At 46.9% G+C, this 17906-nt stretch overlaps 1 protein-coding gene across 2 annotated transcripts in view; it reads right to left on the reverse strand.

Annotated features, from left to right (window-relative positions):
- Positions 1–1078: 1078 nt before the first annotated feature.
- Positions 1079–17906, reverse strand: part of TUBA1C (tubulin alpha 1c) — a 35030-nt gene continuing 18202 nt past the window's right edge. The window contains exons 1-4 of one of the 2 annotated variants that reach the window (XM_036019087.1): positions 8636–8778; positions 5046–5268; positions 4754–4902; positions 1079–2168 (exon numbers count right to left, since the gene is read on the reverse strand). In XM_036019087.1, the coding sequence (XP_035874980.1) occupies positions 1194–2168; positions 4754–4902; positions 5046–5268; positions 8636–8638 (1350 nt within the window). In that variant the 5' untranslated portion in view covers positions 8639–8778 and the 3' untranslated portion in view covers positions 1079–1193. Of the gene's footprint in view, positions 2169–4753; positions 4903–5045; positions 5269–8635; positions 8779–17906 lie in introns of those variants that run through there. The other variant, XM_028532120.2, reaches the window with a different exon arrangement.

Here is a 17906-nt window from a genome sequence, read left to right on the forward strand (position 1 = left end):
GAGCAACAGGAGAGCCTAGGCGGGGATGCCTTAGCTCACTGGGGAGTCAGAGAAAAGGGGCCTTGGGGACAGGTTCAGGGGGTGAGCCCTGGACAAGCTGCTGGCCCCTATTGTTCCCTGGTTGCAGGTCTCCAGGGGTCCCTCGGAGTTTAGCAGCTGCATGGCGGTGGGGGAAGAAGAGGGGAAGGGAAAGGCACAAGCTCACTACATGGCCCTTTTGTTTCAAGTGTTTTAAAGGCTGGGGATTCAGGGGAGGTCTTAGGGAAGGATCTCAATAGAACATTCACCAGCTTTCCCAGGTGTGCCCTTTCAGGGTTGTGGTCTCTACCGACTGGTCAGTGCCACAGCACAGGGTCATTAGTCCCTGCAGCTGGTGCTGGTGCTGGTGCTGCCCACCTGGGTATGCTGCTTTGCTGGGCCTGGGGCTGAAATGCAACTGGGGCCTCAAGGTTACCTCCAGGGAGGACTGCATGAGCAGCGATGTGCCAGGGGAGGAAAGGCCATGAGGGGGGTGAGGCCCAGAGCCAGTTTTGCCCATTGCCAGGCACCCAGGGCTTTCCACCCTGGTGACCCCCTGCACCTGGCTATAAACTGCTCAGCCAGTTTATTCGGCTGCCTCAGTTTCCTCATTCCACTCACCAAGAAATTTTCCTAGCATACTATCCTGCCTCAATGTGACTTGTTTCACTAAATCCTCACAGTATTCATTCATGGTTACTTGAATTTTGGCTCCACCCATCACTACCTCTTCTACCCACCCCCTTGCTATCCCACATGCGGTCAGAGTGGGCCACGAGAACCCAGCGGGAAGCTTTACCTCAGACCACAGATTTGGACCTGCATTTTAACATGACCCGTCCCCACTGCAGTCTGAGGAACACAGGCCCTGTCTGCCTGAGCCTGTTGCCTTCACGTAAGTGATTATCACCCCTCACCAGTTCAGGTCTGAGTGAAACAAACCACTGGCACCCGGAAGCCACCTGAAGTGTTGATCCAATGACGATGTGGATCAGCTGCCAGCCTCCACCCCTCAACTGGCCTTGAATATGTGGGGTATTTACTGTGATACAGAAGCCAGTTTCACATTAAAATATAAACATCACCTTTATTGGTAGATTTGGGACACGAAGGACTTCACAGGACAGAAATAAGACAGTATCAAGACACTGGAGTGTAACGCCGCAGCAGACAGGTTAATACTCTTCACCCTCATCCTCTCCCTCAGCACTATCCGCTCCAACCTCCTCGTAATCCTTCTCTAGGGCAGCCATGTCCTCACGGGCCTCAGAAAACTCTCCTTCCTCCATGCCCTCACCCACGTACCAGTGGACAAAGGCACGCTTGGCGTACATCAGGTCAAACTTGTGGTCCAGGCGAGCCCAGGCCTCAGCAATAGCTGTGGTGTTGCTCAGCATGCACACAGCTCGCTGTACTTTGGCCAGGTCTCCACCAGGCACCACAGTGGGAGGCTGGTAGTTAATGCCGACTTTGAAGCCAGTGGGGCACCAGTCCACAAACTGGATGCTGCGCTTGGTCTTGATGGTGGCAATGGCAGCATTGACATCTTTGGGAACCACGTCACCACGGTACAACAGGCAGCAAGCCATGTATTTACCGTGGCGAGGGTCACATTTCACCATCTGGTTTGCTGGCTCAAAGCATGCATTGGTGATCTCTGCTACGGTAAGCTGTTCATGGTAGGCTTTCTCAGCAGAGATGACAGGGGCATATGTGGCCAGAGGGAAGTGGATGCGGGGATAGGGCACCAGGTTGGTCTGGAATTCGGTCAGATCCACATTCAGGGCTCCATCAAACCTGAGGGAAGCAGTGATGGAGGACACAATCTGACCTATCAACCTATTCAGGTTAGTGTAGGTTGGGCGCTCGATATCGAGGTTTCTACGACAGATGTCATAGATGGCCTCGTTGTCAACCATGAAGGCACAATCAGAGTGCTCCAGGGTGGTGTGGGTGGTGAGGATGGAGTTGTAGGGCTCCACTACAGCTGTGGAAACCTGGGGGGCTGGGTAAATGGAGAACTCCAGCTTGGACTTCTTGCCATAATCGACAGAGAGACGCTCCATCAGCAGGGAGGTGAACCCAGAGCCGGTTCCCCCACCAAAGCTGTGGAAAACCAAGAAGCCCTGGAGACCTGTGCACTGGTCGGCCTGGAAAAGAAAAGTTTTAATTTAAGCCTTGATGAAAACTACAATGACTTCTTTGAATCCATAATTACTACATTAATCAAGATTTTTAAGTCTTTTGAATATTTGCTAAGAAAGCTATCGTAAAAAGCTTCTAAAGTACTAAGCGATTCAGAGAAACTTCTCACAATTCCTGGGGTGGGGGGACCTGCTAAAAGTGTATTTAAAAGTGAACCATTTTTGTCTCTGAAGACGGAGGACTCCGGAGGTGGATGCAGGGCCTGAGTGTTAGTGACTGGGAGAGCGACTCTGGTGCCCTTGCTATGAGCACAGACCAAGGGCAGCTTCTTATCAGCTGGAGAGCTACCAAGGGCAGGCTGGACCACCAGCTCCATACAATGGATGTCTTACAGAAAGATCTGGCAGCTGCGCTCTGAACTGAAATACAGCAGAAGAGCCAAGTTGAATGCCCTGGTATTGGAGTCAGGTTGGGTCATCTGGCTCTACCAGTTCCTTGCTGTGTGACCAAATTCATTTCTCAGTCTCAGTTTTCTCATTCAGTAAATGAGAAGAACAGTAATCTACCCCAGGTGGCTGAGAATTAAATGAGTACTTGGAACAGTGCTTGGCACAGTAAGTACTAGCTACCTGAAAGCCCGGTCATCCTGGGAAAGGTGACTTACTGTCACAATTCCCTAAGACCTTGGGGGCTTTCCGCCGCTCAACTGGGCTATTCTGGTTAGCAGACTGCAACTCTATGAAAAGATGATTTTGACCTTGTAAGCAAAGTATTCCGTTAACCCTCACTTCTCAAAAGGTATACACAGATTTGTGGACACACTCTAACCGCCCCTCCCAGTTCCGCTCTCCAGTGGGGCCTACAATGAGATCAATGCACAGGGCAGACCCTGGCCACCAATTACATCTGCTACACCTCATATGGACACAGTGACAACACCAAGGGCAAATACAATTGTTTTGGTAGTCAATGAACTTCACTCCTAAAGTCTCAATGACTTATTTGCTCCTACACATAGGTCCTGATTTGCCAAGTCAGTGCTAATAGCTGAAGCTTGACTTGCAAACGTAGGAACCATTAACCCAAATTTTGCTTGGGACACTGATAAACATCTGGAAAAGTATGAAGCTATGAATGATGCAAAGGCCATTCTTTTCAGAATAGACCAGTTGTGGCTGGGCTTAGTACTGGGGTGGCCAAAAAGTCCGTTATAGTTTTTTTCAGTGCAATGGCTCTAGTAGTGCCTAGTGGTCTTTAACCTCATTGAAAACAAGTTTGTTAGATTGTATAGTGACAGATGTCCTATCAGCATGTGTTAAAAAAACTTATCAAAATTGGGACATTTTTGTGCAGCCATTTTAATATCAAAGATGGAAGATATGCAATATTTCTGGCATAGTATGCATTATTTCAAGAAAGAAAAATGCAACTGAATGCAAAAATGATTTGTTTAGTGTACAGAGAAGGTGCTATGACTGATTGAATGTGTCAAAAGTGATTGATTTGCAAATTTCTTGGTACTATTGACATTTTGGCAAAATAACTCTTTGCTGTGGGGCTGCCTTATGCATTGGAAGATGTTTAGCAGAACCCCTGGCCTCTCTACCCACTAGAAGCCAATAGTGGGAGCTAGCTGACATACTCAAAATATCCAAATCAATAAAGTTATTGGTGAAAACAAAAAATGCGTCTTTTATTTTACAGAGAATACTAAATGGACTTTCTGGCCAACCAATACAATGTGACTTTCCTAACAAGCTGCTCTACCCAAGCGCTCATTCTTGATTTTGGGTTAATTATTCACAAGCTGCCCACATGTCTAAGGAGCAAAGAGTTAGGTGACGGCCAGGCTCTTAATTAAGAGTGACCCACGCAGAACACTTATGAACTTCACCGATGTGGACACAGTTGCCTGAGGTTCGTCCTCCACAGGGCCACCCTACACTGCCCCGAACTCTAGCAGAAAAGCAAGCCACCTGCTTTGTGTGTCTCTACCTCGAGGCCTTCCCAGTTTCAGCGACCGACACTCCTATAATAAGGGAGCTGCCCTGCCTCCACTTCAACGTTGAGCGTTTCCAGAGTTGGCCGTTTCTAATCAGTGTTATACTGGCTTCCTGAGCTCTGGACTTTTTGTACTAACAAGGCACTAGGCCAGGCTTTTCTTTTTAACAATTTGATCAGTTGGTTACATGTCTAATCCAGCCACCTACTCACTGTGACTAAGATAACCTACAAAGGGATGTCTCAGCATGAAGCAGGGAAGCTGACTCATCAACAAGAACAAGGATGTTTAATGATCTAATATGTCAGGCAAACTGGTTAGGCCCCTGGTTCTGTCCTTGACTCTTGGTAAACTTGGGCTCACTGAATGAGCAATTATCCAGTGGCCCAAATCTGCCTTGTAAGACATAGAAATAGGCAAAAGAGCACGTATCCCTAGCCCAAATAGCTGTCGCATCAACTGGGACTGTCTGGTTTAGAATTCCAGTTGTATTTAGTGAGCAGTTACAGCCTGTGTAAAGAATGATTCCTGTAGTTTGGTCTCTTAAAACTCAGAAAACTCTCTCCCCACCCTAAGTACTGCGTTTACCAGTTTCCGAATTCGGTCCAGGACGAGGTCAATGATCTCCTTGCCAATGGTGTAGTGTCCACGGGCATAGTTATTGGCAGCATCTTCCTTGCCTGTGATCAGCTGCTCAGGGTGGAAGAGCTGGCGGTAGGTACCAGTGCGAACTTCATCTGGAGGAGGGAAACAAAGCAGCCACCCATCACTAACAACCCCCCACAAGTCCCCTCCAGCCCAGGGCATCCACAAAGGCCCCAGGACACACCTCCTGCCCCAGACCCCTGGGATCTCACTTGGGTCACTGAGGGCAACTCACCAATGACTGTGGGTTCCAGGTCTACAAACACTGCCCTGGGCACATGCTTGCCAGCGCCTGTCTCACTGAAGAAGGTGTTGAAGGAGTCATCTCCCCCGCCAATGGTCTTGTCACTTGGCATCTGGCCATCGGGCTGGATGCCATGTTCCAGGCAGTAGAGCTCCCAGCAGGCATTGCCGATCTGGACACCAGCCTGCCCAACGTGGATGGAGATGCACTCACGCTGTGTGAGGAAGAAAGGAAAATGTCAGAATATAACATACTGGATGGGACATTTAGGAATGATTCACACCTAAATGACTCATTAATCTTCAGGATAGATAATCACCTTCCTGAAGGCCACTCCTGCCCAGACTATTGCACCACCACCTAGTCTTTGTTGAAGACTAATTCAGAGAAAATGCTTGGGAAAACCAAAGATATGTTAATGAACTACTAGACAGACTAGAGACCAGACCTTTCCTTTGTAGCCACATTAGATATTCAAGGTCAGGCTCCTACCACTTCAGAAAGACCAGGCTGCTCTGTAGCAATACATTTCCCCCCAGCTCCTGAGTCCTCATCGGCACGCAGGATTCTGCCTTTCAGCTGTGATTCATTCTGTGTGCCTGTAACTACTGAGCTCATTCGGGTCCCTCTTTAGTCCTATTCTTTAAAAGACAAGAGCTTCTCCCTTTAAAACCAGCTTGAACCAGAAAACTGTAGCCATATGACTCATGGAGAAAACGCCAGATAAGCAGCAGTTAGCTGTGTTTTAAAAACTGGCCAGAGGCAGCTTTTTAACATTGTGGGAGAATTTAATCTTAAGGAAGAACATTTTCCTTCACTACCAACATGCCTGAGTGATGGGGCTGGGGGTGGAGACACAGGACAATAAAAGCTACAAGTGTCACCAAGACTTCAGTGGTTTCCTAATAAAATGTAGATATTTTTGGTACTGTGGAGAAAGCCTGCAGTTAAAAATTTAACATTACTATTGAGAAAAGGTTTGTTTTCCTTCATTTGCTGAACAAAATAATGCTACCAAACTCATTCCTGTTTCGTAAGAGAAGGCAAGCCCCAGCCAGTACGGCTCAGTGAGTTGGAGGGAGAGGTCCTGGGTTTGACTCCTGGTCGGGGCACATGCCCGGGCTGCAGGCTCAGTCCCAAGCTGGGGCGCCTGTGAGGGGCAACCGTTGATGTTTCTTTCCCTCCCTTCCCCTCCCTCTTAAAACAACAGCAGCAACGACAACGAGTACATCCTCTAGTAAGGATTTAAAAAACAGTAAAAGGCAATGAACCTCTACACCCACAGACTTAAGACAGAAACAAAAGAAGTCTTTATTGTATTTCATCATAAGTCAAATTAACTACTTTGGAGATTTGCAGAAGACTTCTAAAAAGTTGACAGCAACTATCTCCCATTTCCCTCTAGTAAGGTTTCATGTTTTGTTTTTGTTTTTGTTTTTTTTTTAATAGCCACTAATAGGAAACTAGTTAAAGAAAATTCAACACCAGCTAAGGTCTCAGAGTCTGGTTTCATAACCTGAGACCATAAAACCCTAATCACTCACCTTTGATTGTGGTCCCACTCCTTCCCACCTACACTGCCCATAAAACACTCATGGTCTCACAACCACATCACAAGTCCAGGATCACCTGCACCCACTAGCCCAACTCTAGGGCTGTGGGAGAAAAGGGCTGTTTGTTCCCATGAACCCATGACGATTTAGCCATTGCGTCATGTTTACCTTTCACTGGACTTTGAAATTCCACAACTCAAGAAAGTTGGAGAGAACCAGGGACTCATCTGTGACAGGCCCAGACCCACACCCATGGAGCTAAAGTATCTGATAAAATACTCAATCTAAGGAGGTGCTTCTCCCATCAAAGCCCTCTGAGCCCTGGCTGATGTGGCTCAGGGGATTGAGCACTGGTAAAAAGGTCACTGGCTGGATCCCCAGTCAGGGCACGCGCCTGGGTTGCCGGCCAGGTCCCCAGCTGGGAGGGCGTGTGATCAATGTCTCTCTCACTCATCGATGTTTCTCTCCCTATTTCTCTCTCCAAAAAATAAAATCTTTAAAATAATAATAATAATAATAATAATAATAATAAAGCCTTTTGAGCCCCAAGATTTCCTTCCATTGTCCAACAGTCTAATCCAATTCCTGTGCGGATTGTGCCCTCCACTGCCCCCTAGCTGCAGGGGAGCTGGAGAAACAACAGGTGATGGAAGTCCATTAGTTTAGCTTTAACCGGCTGAGCAGTCACTGTCTCTCCATCTAACCTGTGATTATGGAACAGGCCTGCTGCTGCTGCTCTCCCTGCATTTAAACCAGTGACTTTCAACCTTTTTCATCTCATGGCATACACAAATTACTAAAATTCTGTGGCATACTAAAAATACATATTTTTGCTGACCTGAACAACAACAAAAAGTCAGTATAAATTTGATCCACACCAGACAGCTAGTTCTATTAGAGGAGCTAAGGGAAAAGAGGTCAGTGCCCCTGACTCAACAGTCAGGTATCTCATGCTTTAAAAAGTCTTGCAGCTCACCGGTTGAAAATTGCTTCTTTAAACCATCACACTACTTTCTCAATCTTTTTTTTTTTTAACCAGTATTTTTGGTTTTGCTTAGTGAAAAGCACGCAAGCAAGTTGTTACCATCAGACACACTTTCGGTAACTGTGGCAGTCTGTCTCTGAAGAATGCAACTTGCTACTTATTCACTGTATCCTTTTTTTTAAAAAAAGAGGTACTATTTTGAAACACACATACTGGTTTTAAAACATGGCTTGTTTTACTCAAGTAAACCGACAGAGGCTCTTAGTTGTTTTCAATACCTCTGGCAGTTACGTAGAAAATACTCAAGTTGTGTGTACTTTCACGTTTCTTTGAAACGAAGAACACATTGTCAGTACTGGTTTACCCTGTGGTTTTTTTAACCTGGCTGCAGTAGAAAGCTTCAGCTATCAACAGCCCTCTAAATGAACACCAGAAATGCAGGATTAGACAACATGAGGAATCTGCCTAGACTCCTCATGCCTGGGGTTGTTGGTGATGGGATCCGCCTTCAGGTGGATTGGTACAATGGAAACCTCTCTAGAGCCTGGCCACAGGTGAGTCACCAGCGAGTCACAGGGCGCTGGGGAGCGCGAGCCAGTAAGTGCTTGCGCTTTCCGTGCGGAAGCGCACCAAGTGCTCCAGGTACTTCCAATTCGTAAGGGACGGTGAGGTCATTTGGGGAAATGGGAGGGGGGAAATGTTTAGTTCTCACCAGCCCTTGGAAGTCACTGTGAAGACTTCCTGGCCTTCCTAAGGCGGTGGCTGGCCGTAGGACGATACTCGCTCACCAGGATCTTTAGAAAGTTTTCCACTTCCACTGAGGGCAGTGCTCGAGCTGAGTCTCTTAACTCAAGGAGGTGCCGGGTGAATTCAGCTTCCCCAGCCGGGTCACTAGAAGCCAGTTTGCCTGGAAGCGTCCCGGACGCTGTCCCACGTGCAACCCGGTCCCGTGCCCGTGAGGACTACTCATTCTCCCCGCCCAGGGACAAGGACGGGGACTGGGACTGGGAGACAACCCCAACCACCCCCTCCCCGTAACATACCATAACTGAGACTTGTAGGGCTCCGCGGGGCTGGAGAAGGCGAAGGGAAGGCGAGAAAAATCTCCCACTAACAGATTTCCAAGGAATCCGGGGGAGAAATGGTCTGACTGCCAGCGCGCGGGACCCTATATACCCGCCCCTTGCAGGGAGGGCGGGCACTGAACCCCTCCCGGGCCCACCCCCGGCCCCGCCTCCAGCTGCGTGGCCCTTGGCCGGTCGCCCCCTCTACGTAGCTGGGAGAAAGAGAGGATGAGTACGTGGCGCTGATTGGTGGGTTCAAAAGTTCAAACCAAACTCTTTGGAAGCAGCTAGAAGAACCAGGAAGGGGAGGAGACAGGCTGGAGGCCCTTGAGTGGGCTGCTGGAGTGGGAAAGAGGTTGGAGACCGCCTCTCAGAGGGGCCGGATGGTGAAGCCTGCGCCGCGTCCTCAGTGGGTGGGTGGGGGGCGACCGGTGCGCCAAGCCTAACCTAGGACTGGCGCCCAGTAAGGGGAGCGGCAGCGGGAGCCCCGAAGGGCGGACCCTCCCGCCGCGCGCCACACCCTGTCCCGGGTGTGGGAGGGCGCCCCACGTGGCCTCCAGCCAGTCGCAGAGGCTCTCCTTTCTACAAATGCCCCGCCCGCGAGCCGCCTCGGCCGCGTCCCCTGCAGCTTCAGTCTCTCCCCAGGCGCGCGGGCCCCTTGTCGGTCTTCCCAGGTCTCAGTTACTACCATCCGTTCTGAAGCCTCACTTTTATGGTTGCTTTTCCTTGCTGGTTTTCCTGCTTCCTTTAAAACAGGAAACTTTTAGTTACTAACAACAATCTCTTTGCACTTGGTGCAAAAGCTTCTCTTTTTTAGTTCATTTATTGACTGCTTACTATGCAGAAAAGCTGGGTTTTTTTACAGTGTATTTATTAATCACTTTACACCCGCAACAAACCCTGTGAGTTATCCCCATTTTACAGATGAGAAAACTAGACTCGGCGGAATTAAACCAGTCGACGGTCACACAGCTGGTTTGGCAGTGGAGCACACTCAGTCCTCACTGCCTTATACTCCTCCAACCGCCGCTCGCCTGACTAGGTGCTCCAAATGTACTCTTTATTTCTCAGACGCGTGGCGTCGGGAGGGAGTCTTACCCATATTGTGCACCCTGGCATGCAGATTATTTTGAACTCAGGAGTTTTTTAACCTACCCCTTACCTGCCTAAAGAGATTCAGATAGAAAAACCTTTGAAAGTGAATCTCAGAATATTCACCATAGCACATAAACATTCAGTGTGGCAAACTGGATCAAAAAGCAAAAACCTGTTCCCTGGCTTCCCTTTGTGTCCCATGGTTTCTGCAAGGATCTGTTTAACAAATGTGCACTCCTCCTCATCTCAGCTGCCCATGGATTGCCCACCTCCCCCTCAGTCCAAAATGCATATTTACCTAACTTTGTCTCGCTGTCTTTGGGCTTTTCATGCTTCTGTGAATTCCTTGAGAACTCATATTAATATTTGATTTTCTCCTGTTACTCTGTTGTATGACACTTGGACTATTCTACCAGGCATAAGGACTAACAGGTGAGCGGAAAGCTTCCCCGCTCTGACTTCAGCGTCCTTTATTTTAGTTGTTTTTCTCTCTCTGCAACTTCGTTATGTTAGCTCTTAAATTCTTGCACCGGCTCTGGGTGACAGAGTTTATGGAAATATCCAGAGAACAATAGTGACTGCTATACAGAGCATAAGTTACAGGGCATTTTCCAGAAGTAGGGAAAGGCTAAATGAAAGCAAAAATGGGTTTTGGATACTGAATAGGCAGAACTTGAGGTCCACTCCAACGCATACACACAGAACGGATGCTGTGAGAATACGTAGGCTACTTTTCTTCATGTTACAGCACGTAGTTCATTCATCCAGCGCTGACTGAATTCCTAGTGCGTGGCAAGGTATTCTGCAATTTGGAGTAACTAGTATTTTAGTCTGTTGTTAAAATTTTAGTCTTAATTAGTAGAGCTTTACACTTGTTTGGATTCATTCCACAAATACATTTAGCACAGTTTCTAGGTGCTTAGGAATGAGGCAGCATAGTAAGATAAGAAGCTAAAGAAATTCCTTGGTAAGTAGAATGGGGAAACTGAGGCAGCTGAATAAACTGGCTGAGCAGTTTATAGCCAGGTGCAGAGGGTCACCAGGGTGGAAAGCCCTGGGTGCCTGGCAATGGGCAAAACTGGTGCTGGGCCTCACCCCCCTCATGGCCTTTCCTCCCCTGGCACATCACTGCTCATGCAGTCCTCCCTGGAGGTAACATCGAGGCTCCTGTTGCATTTCAGCCCCAGGCCCAGCAAAGCAGCATACCCAGGTGGGCAGCACCAGCTGCAGGTAGTAATGACCCTGTGCTGTGGCACTGACCAGTCGGTAGAGACCACAACCCTGAAAGGGCACACCTGGGAAAGCTGGTGAATATCCTATTGAGATCCTTTCCTAAGACCTCCCCTGAATCCCCAGCCTTTAAAACACTCAAAACAAAGGGCCCAGCACAGGTCCAGGCCTTTCTCTCCCTCCCCATCTCCTTCCCCCACAGGCACCCATCTCCTGAACTCGAAGGGACTCCAGTGAGACTTCACTCAGAGGAGCAAGGGGCATCAGCAGCCCATCTTAGGCTCACCCCATGAACCTGTCTCTGAGGCCCCTTTTCTCTGATTTCCCAGTGAGCCAACGCAGTCCTGCCTGGGCTCATTTCTTTCCTATAACTTCTCTGCAGAACCAAGGCAGCTCAGCCTGTGCTCTCCTGTTGCTTCCACCCTAAGCCTGCCCTGTTTCACTGTCTCCAGGCCTGGTCCCTTTCCAGTAACAGGAATAGGTATGGGAACAACATTGACAGATCTCTGCCTCATGAAGCTAATGTTCTGCGGGGGGAGGGGAAATACAATGAGCATAATAAAACATAAATTAAGTTATGCTATATCAAGAAGGTCCTAGACTCGGTCACGGGCACACAGGAGAAGGGTAAATGAGGCTGCCCGATGGACTGGTCTCCGAGGGTCCAGCCAACCCTCCCACTGAGGGGAGTGAGAGGGTGTAGGAGCTGGCCTGAAGTCTCCTTTGGTAATTCTGGCAGCTGCAACGTTGGCAACTAGCAAACTAGGCCCAAGTTCTGGAAAGCTGCTACTGTTGTCATCAGCTGAGGTGGCAGAACTATACAGTATTTAACTTATTCCTGGTTGGCTGGAACTGGGTGAAGAACAGCTGTGAAAACAGGCTTCAGCTGGTTTAAGTTGAAGCCCTTCAGGATTTTTCTTTTAAAGCTGACCTCATCCTCGCCTCTTCTCTCTACTTCCATCCATTACCCCTTAGCCACTGAGACTGAAGGAATGGGGAATAAACTAAATTCGACTTCAATGTATGGGTTGTTGAATAGGAAGCATTTAGAAGGCTGCTTCTCCTGCAGGCTATAGCCTCTATTGTGAAAGATTTTAATTAAAAAGAACCTCAATAAAGTTATAACTGCCCTGTCAAAAAATGTTAAGTAACTTATATGATTTATTAGACGGTGCAGAGTGCTACAGGAACATATAGAGCAAAGTAAAGTGGAATGAGAAGGGGGAGGAGGCGTGGAGAGGAAGGTTCTGTCCTGGAGAGGGAATTCCTTCCACCTTCTACACTTTATGAGTTCTTGCAGTTCTATCTTGAGCTCAGGTAATTCCTTACCTGAGCTGGTAAGGAATTTCAGTAGAATGTAAGCTAGGGCAGTAAACTAGTAAAATTAACGAGGCTTTGATTATAGAGACTCAGTCTGGATTCTCACATCTGGCGATAAGGCTGTTTCTTTGTTAGTCTGATTGCTCCTTAGCCCAGCCTACAGCAGGGAAGGTACTTGTCACAGGGAGACTTATTTCCTGCATTTAGAGAGTCTGAGAGGTCCTCCTGCTGCTTCTAAAGTGACTTTAATCCAAAATAATCAATATACCATTGTGGGATATTTTGGAGCACCAACAGTTGCGATATAAACAAGATGGTCAGGGTGAGCCTTAATGGGAAGTGAAATCTGAACAAAGACTTGAAGGTCACAAGGGGTTGGCCGAGTGGCTGTGTGGGAGAGGAGTGGTCCCAGAACAGTGAGCAGCTGGAGCAAAGGCAAGAGTGTTCTTAGAAGGAAGAGCAGGGAGGCCAGTTTGGCTGGAAAAGATGAAGAGTAGATAAGAGAGCCAGATCTAGTAGCTTCTTGTAAGCCACTGCGAGTCCTGTGGCTTTTACTCTGACATGGAGAGCCAATGTAGGGCTCAAAACATAGAAGCGACTTGACCTGATTACCTTTTTTAAAAGATCACGCTGGTTGTTGTGTGAGAATAGATAATCGGAGGGCACGGGTAGAAGTAAGAATCCATTTTGAGATGATAACTCATGCAGTAATCCTTCTGAGAGATCATGAGGACTCAGAGACTAGAGCGGTAGCAGAGGAGGTGGTGAAAAGTTTAGAGTTGGCTACTTTCTTTTTTTTTAGTGTTTTTTAAAAATATTTTATTTATTTATTTTTTAGAGAGGGAAGGGAAGGAGATAGAGAGAGAGAAACATCAATGTGCGGTTGCTGGGGGTTATGGCCTGCAACCCAGGAATGTACCCTGGCTGGGAATTGAACCTGGGACACTTTGGTTCCCAGCCCACGCTCAATCCACTGAGCTATGCCAGCCAGGGCTAGAGTTGGCTACTTTCTGAAGATGGGGCCCAAATGATTTCCCAGAGGCTCATATGTGAGGGAAAGACTAGGCAAGGATTACTCCAGAGTTTTTTGCCTGAATGATTGAGAGGTAGATTTGCCATCAACAGATGCAAAAGGCTATGAATGGTGCAGGCGTGGAGGGGGATGACATCAAGGGTTTGTTTTTGGTCGACACGTTGATGTTCATGTGGAAGTGGCAATGCCCAATACCCAGCAGGATATGAGAGCATGAATTTCAAGGGAGAGGGATCTGGGTGGAGATATACATCTAGATGCCACCCTGAAGTTGTGACATTGGGTGAGATCACTGAGGGAGTGGATGTAGAAACAGCAGAGGACCAAGGACTGGCTCTGGGAGAACCGGCTAAAGGCCAGCAAGAGGGAACAGCCAATGTGTTGGAAAACCAGAGTGTAAGGCCCTGGAAACCAAGGGGGGAGTGATCAACAGGATGAAAGGCTGCCAACAGGTGAAGGAAGATGAGAACTCAGAAATGACCCCTGGGTTTAGCCATGTAGATGTCACCAGGAACCTTGATAAGAAGAGTTCAGTGTGGCCATTTTAAAATAATAGGCGTTTTATTTTTAGATTGTGATTTCATATGATTCACTAACAAAATACCTTTATTTTCCTTCTTCTCTCTACCTACTACCTCACATTCAGACAGATGCCCTTGAACAATCACAACGGGTTTAAGGGTTGCATTCCTGATCACCTTGGTTTGGATTCTGGCTTTTGTGTTTTCTAGCTGTGGGTCATTGCGCATATTTCTTTTTTTCTTTCTTTCTTTTTTAAACCCTCATCTGAGGATATGTTTACTGATTTTAGAGAGAGAAGAGGGAGAGAAAAACATCAATCAACTGCTTCCTGTATGTGCCAGACTGGGCAGTGAACTTGAAACCTAGGTATGTGCCCCGACCAGGGATCAAACACACAACTTTTTGGTGTATGGGACAAGACTCCAACCAACTGAGCTACCAGGCCAGGGTGAGTACATTTCTTAATCTCTTTACATCTCCTCTATAAAATGGGATAGTATGTAACTGGTAGGTGGATACATTGTTATGAGGATTAAATGAGATAAATAATGAGGTAAAACACAGCACATACACATATAAGGCAGTATGTAAAATAGGTAGCTGCTACTGTTGGAGGTGGTTGGTGGTGGACAAAATTAGAGGTGAATCTGGCATTTAAAAATCATTTCAAGCATTGGGATCTATATTTAAGTTTGCTGCCCTCTGCTGGACTTTTTTTTTTTTTTTTTTTTTTTTTTTTGAGGAGGTGGGGAATCTCCTGGGCAGACAGTTAAAAATTTAACCTTTATTAAAATGAACAGGTATTTATGGGTCTAAAAATCACTGAATGGGGAAATGCAGAAACTAATCTCACTTTCCAGAAGCTGATATTTTCCAGAAGACACCACAAACAGGTCAGTTATTAACAGAACCAGTGCTCTGCCATTTTTGGCGATACAACTTTGAACAGGAGTTTCTCCTCCTTGCGGCCCAGGTTTTACATGCTTAATATGAGGGGATTGGACAGGATTATCTCTAAGGCCTTGTCCAGCCCTAATTTTTTGTGATGCTGTGACTTGAGGCTTCTGTTGTACATGAGAGCTGTACAAAAATGAGCAAAGTTGAAAATACCTTTCATTCAGTCAGTGTCTTCTAGGAATCACAAATATATCAGATAAATACTTACAGATGGGGTTTTTGCTGGAGTCTTACAATGCTTTAGGGAAAGAAGTGTTGCATACCTACTCTGGCTTGAGGAAGTTTGGCCTTTAAATTAGACCTATAGCATGTCCACAAAACCTTAGTAAAGAGAAAATAATTGACATAAAACTGAACCTTATGTTTTTTCAGTCTAACTCCTATTTTCTATTCAAGAATACCAGTAATATAGGAAATTTTATTTGTGTTCAGTTACTAATTACATGTTACAGATAATAATGGTATGGGGATATTCTGTGCTCATATAGCAATTTATAACAAAATATTTTCTACTCCAATAGTGTTACAGAACCACAACAAGGGGCGCCTGGGACAATATACTATTATTGAAAGAAGGCCCCGGGTCCGTTATGTCCGCCGCCAGAGGAAAGACGTCTCTCAATGCCAGAGATTCGTGAAAAGGAAAGGAAATGTTTATTTAATGCTATACTAACTTAAAGTAGTGACCTAATGTCTATCAAAAAATCCTAAAGTCCCTTAAAACACCCACAAACACACAGTCCTTCTTTCCTTACCCCCTTTGTCCAGTCCAGAGTACCGTATCTCAGGAAAGGAAATAGAAGTCCATGGCTCAGGCAGTCCTATGGTTCTTCCCAGTTAGTACTCCATCTCGACTGGGAGACCTCCCTGGATTCCCGGCACCCTCAGCTGAGTCGCTGGGATCTCTGCTAAAACCAGGTGGTGGTTCCCCCTTCTAAAGCTGTGGGGGTCCCCACTCTGCCAGGTTGCGTGGTTCTCTCCTCAGGGCTGCGCATGGTTCTCTTCTCCAGGGCTGCTCATGGTTCTCTCTCTCTGGGATGTGCATGGTTCTCCCCCAATGGCTGCACATGGCTCTTCTTCTCAGGGCTGCGCATGGCTCTCCTCTCAGGGCTGCACATGGCTCTCCCTCCTAAAGCAGCATGGTTCTCCTAAAGCAACATGGTTCTCCTCCTCTCAATGGCCGCCAAGTCTGGGTTATAAATCCCCGTGGCCAATCTTCCTCTGCAGCCTCATTTCCGACTCCTCCCACACTCGGCTTCACATGCCAGAACTTGTATCCTTCCAGCTTTACTGGGCTGCCATCCTGAGTCTGGGCAGGTGTGGCCCCAAATTCTGGAGCCAATCCTCTCTGAGCTCCCACACAGGCGCTGTAACTCAAGGGACCTGCCCCACCAATTACATCTGGGTGGGGAAGTTACTTCCATTCCCCTGGCTTACAGCTGATCACAGCTACTTAACATATCTATGCAACCAGTCAAAGGTTATAGATATGCCAAACGACCGTGCCAGAGCTTAGCTGCAAGGCTGTTGCTATGCTAAACAGCTCTCAATGGCCCTGCTCCATTTGTCCCTTCCCCCAACCCACACCCTGGGTGGGGGGGATGGAGACATCCCAAAATCTCCTGGACACCTTAAGTTCTGGACCCCATTTCAAATGCCTATTTGGGCCCCCCCTCTTGGCTGCACCCTGTAACAATAGTGCCTGGAGTTTTCAAAAATCTTTTTAACAAAGGTATTTATTATGGAAATGTGGGAAATAAGGCCTTGAGATTTGAAATAATTAACTTAAACCACAAGAGGTAAAACCCAGAATCAATCCCTAAAGTGACAGTTGCCTCTTTTACTTCTAGGCCCTTCCTCAGATGCAGCACTAGTTCACAGGGAAAGGAAGGGCCAGAAAAGTCATCTATTGAATTTGTTGTCTTAAGGCAAGGCTACTAATTAATTAATTAATTAATTAATTTTTAATATTTTATTTATTTTTACAGAGAGGAGAAGGGAGGGAGAAAGAGAGGAAGAGAAACATTGATTGGTTGCCTCTTGTTCACGCCCAGCCGGGGACGTGACCAGCAACCCAGGCACGTGCCCTGACAGGGAGTGAAACCAGCAACCTCTCAGTTCACAGGCCAGTGCTCTATCCACTGAGCTATACCAGCCAGGGCCAAGCCTACTAATTTAACAAGAAAAAAGACAATTGTCCAACTTTTAAGACCTCCAAAGGACAGCTAGGAGTCCTTGCAGTTAAGTTCAACCACCTTCTTTATGATAAGCATCTAAAAAATCTATGTATTTTCAGGCAGTTGGTTTTTCCTTCTTTCTACCCCTTGTGAATACAGAACAGCAGGGCATCATCTTCTAGGTAATGCATTATTTTCTTCTTGGGGAAAAATAACCCTTAGATCCTTTAACTTCCACTCACTGCTCTCTTTAGCCTGCAAATATCTGCAGGCTTTACAACTTTCTCACACATTCTTTCCGAGCCCACCGCCCCCGTGGCAGGAGCGGTGTTCTGGACCACTTCCCTTTCCTCAGGACTCTGGACGTGAAATGCCACTAGCTCCATTTTGGGAGGTTACCAAAGAAGATTGGCTTTCATCTCTGAAATTCCACATTTTATTCCCACTGAGATATCATTTGACTTGTTCTAATCTGCTTTATATTCCTTAAAAATATAATACTTTGAATCGTTTCCTCACAGTGTCTGACCGAAATACTGAGCAGGTTGTGTTTCTCTCATATTCCGCCCTGCAGACGACAGCCAAACCTTCTCACCCAAGCTCTTTCCGATCTCTTCTGTGAGGAATCCCCTCCCCAACCCCTTTAAGCTAAACAAGTAAAATTCTCTTGCAGAGAATTAAAAGTAACTATTCATATTTTTCCATTATTGACATTGTTTATCCAGTAAGTGGACCATATCCTAGAGTCTTGAAGTCTTTTCTGTTTATGGCAAAAATAGCTTTATTTTTTTATATACCTAAAAAGCACCCAGGCAGTCCACAGCAGACCCTGAGGCTCTTCTTTCCTGTGACTCTAACTTCTGGTCAGCAGGTGAGACACAGGGGGGATTGACTTAGAGCCTGTGGCTATCAGGAT

The sequence above is a fragment of the Phyllostomus discolor genome, chromosome 2, assembly GCF_004126475.2.
Source record: "Phyllostomus discolor isolate MPI-MPIP mPhyDis1 chromosome 2, mPhyDis1.pri.v3, whole genome shotgun sequence".
Classification (NCBI taxonomy): domain Eukaryota; kingdom Metazoa; phylum Chordata; class Mammalia; order Chiroptera; family Phyllostomidae; genus Phyllostomus; species Phyllostomus discolor.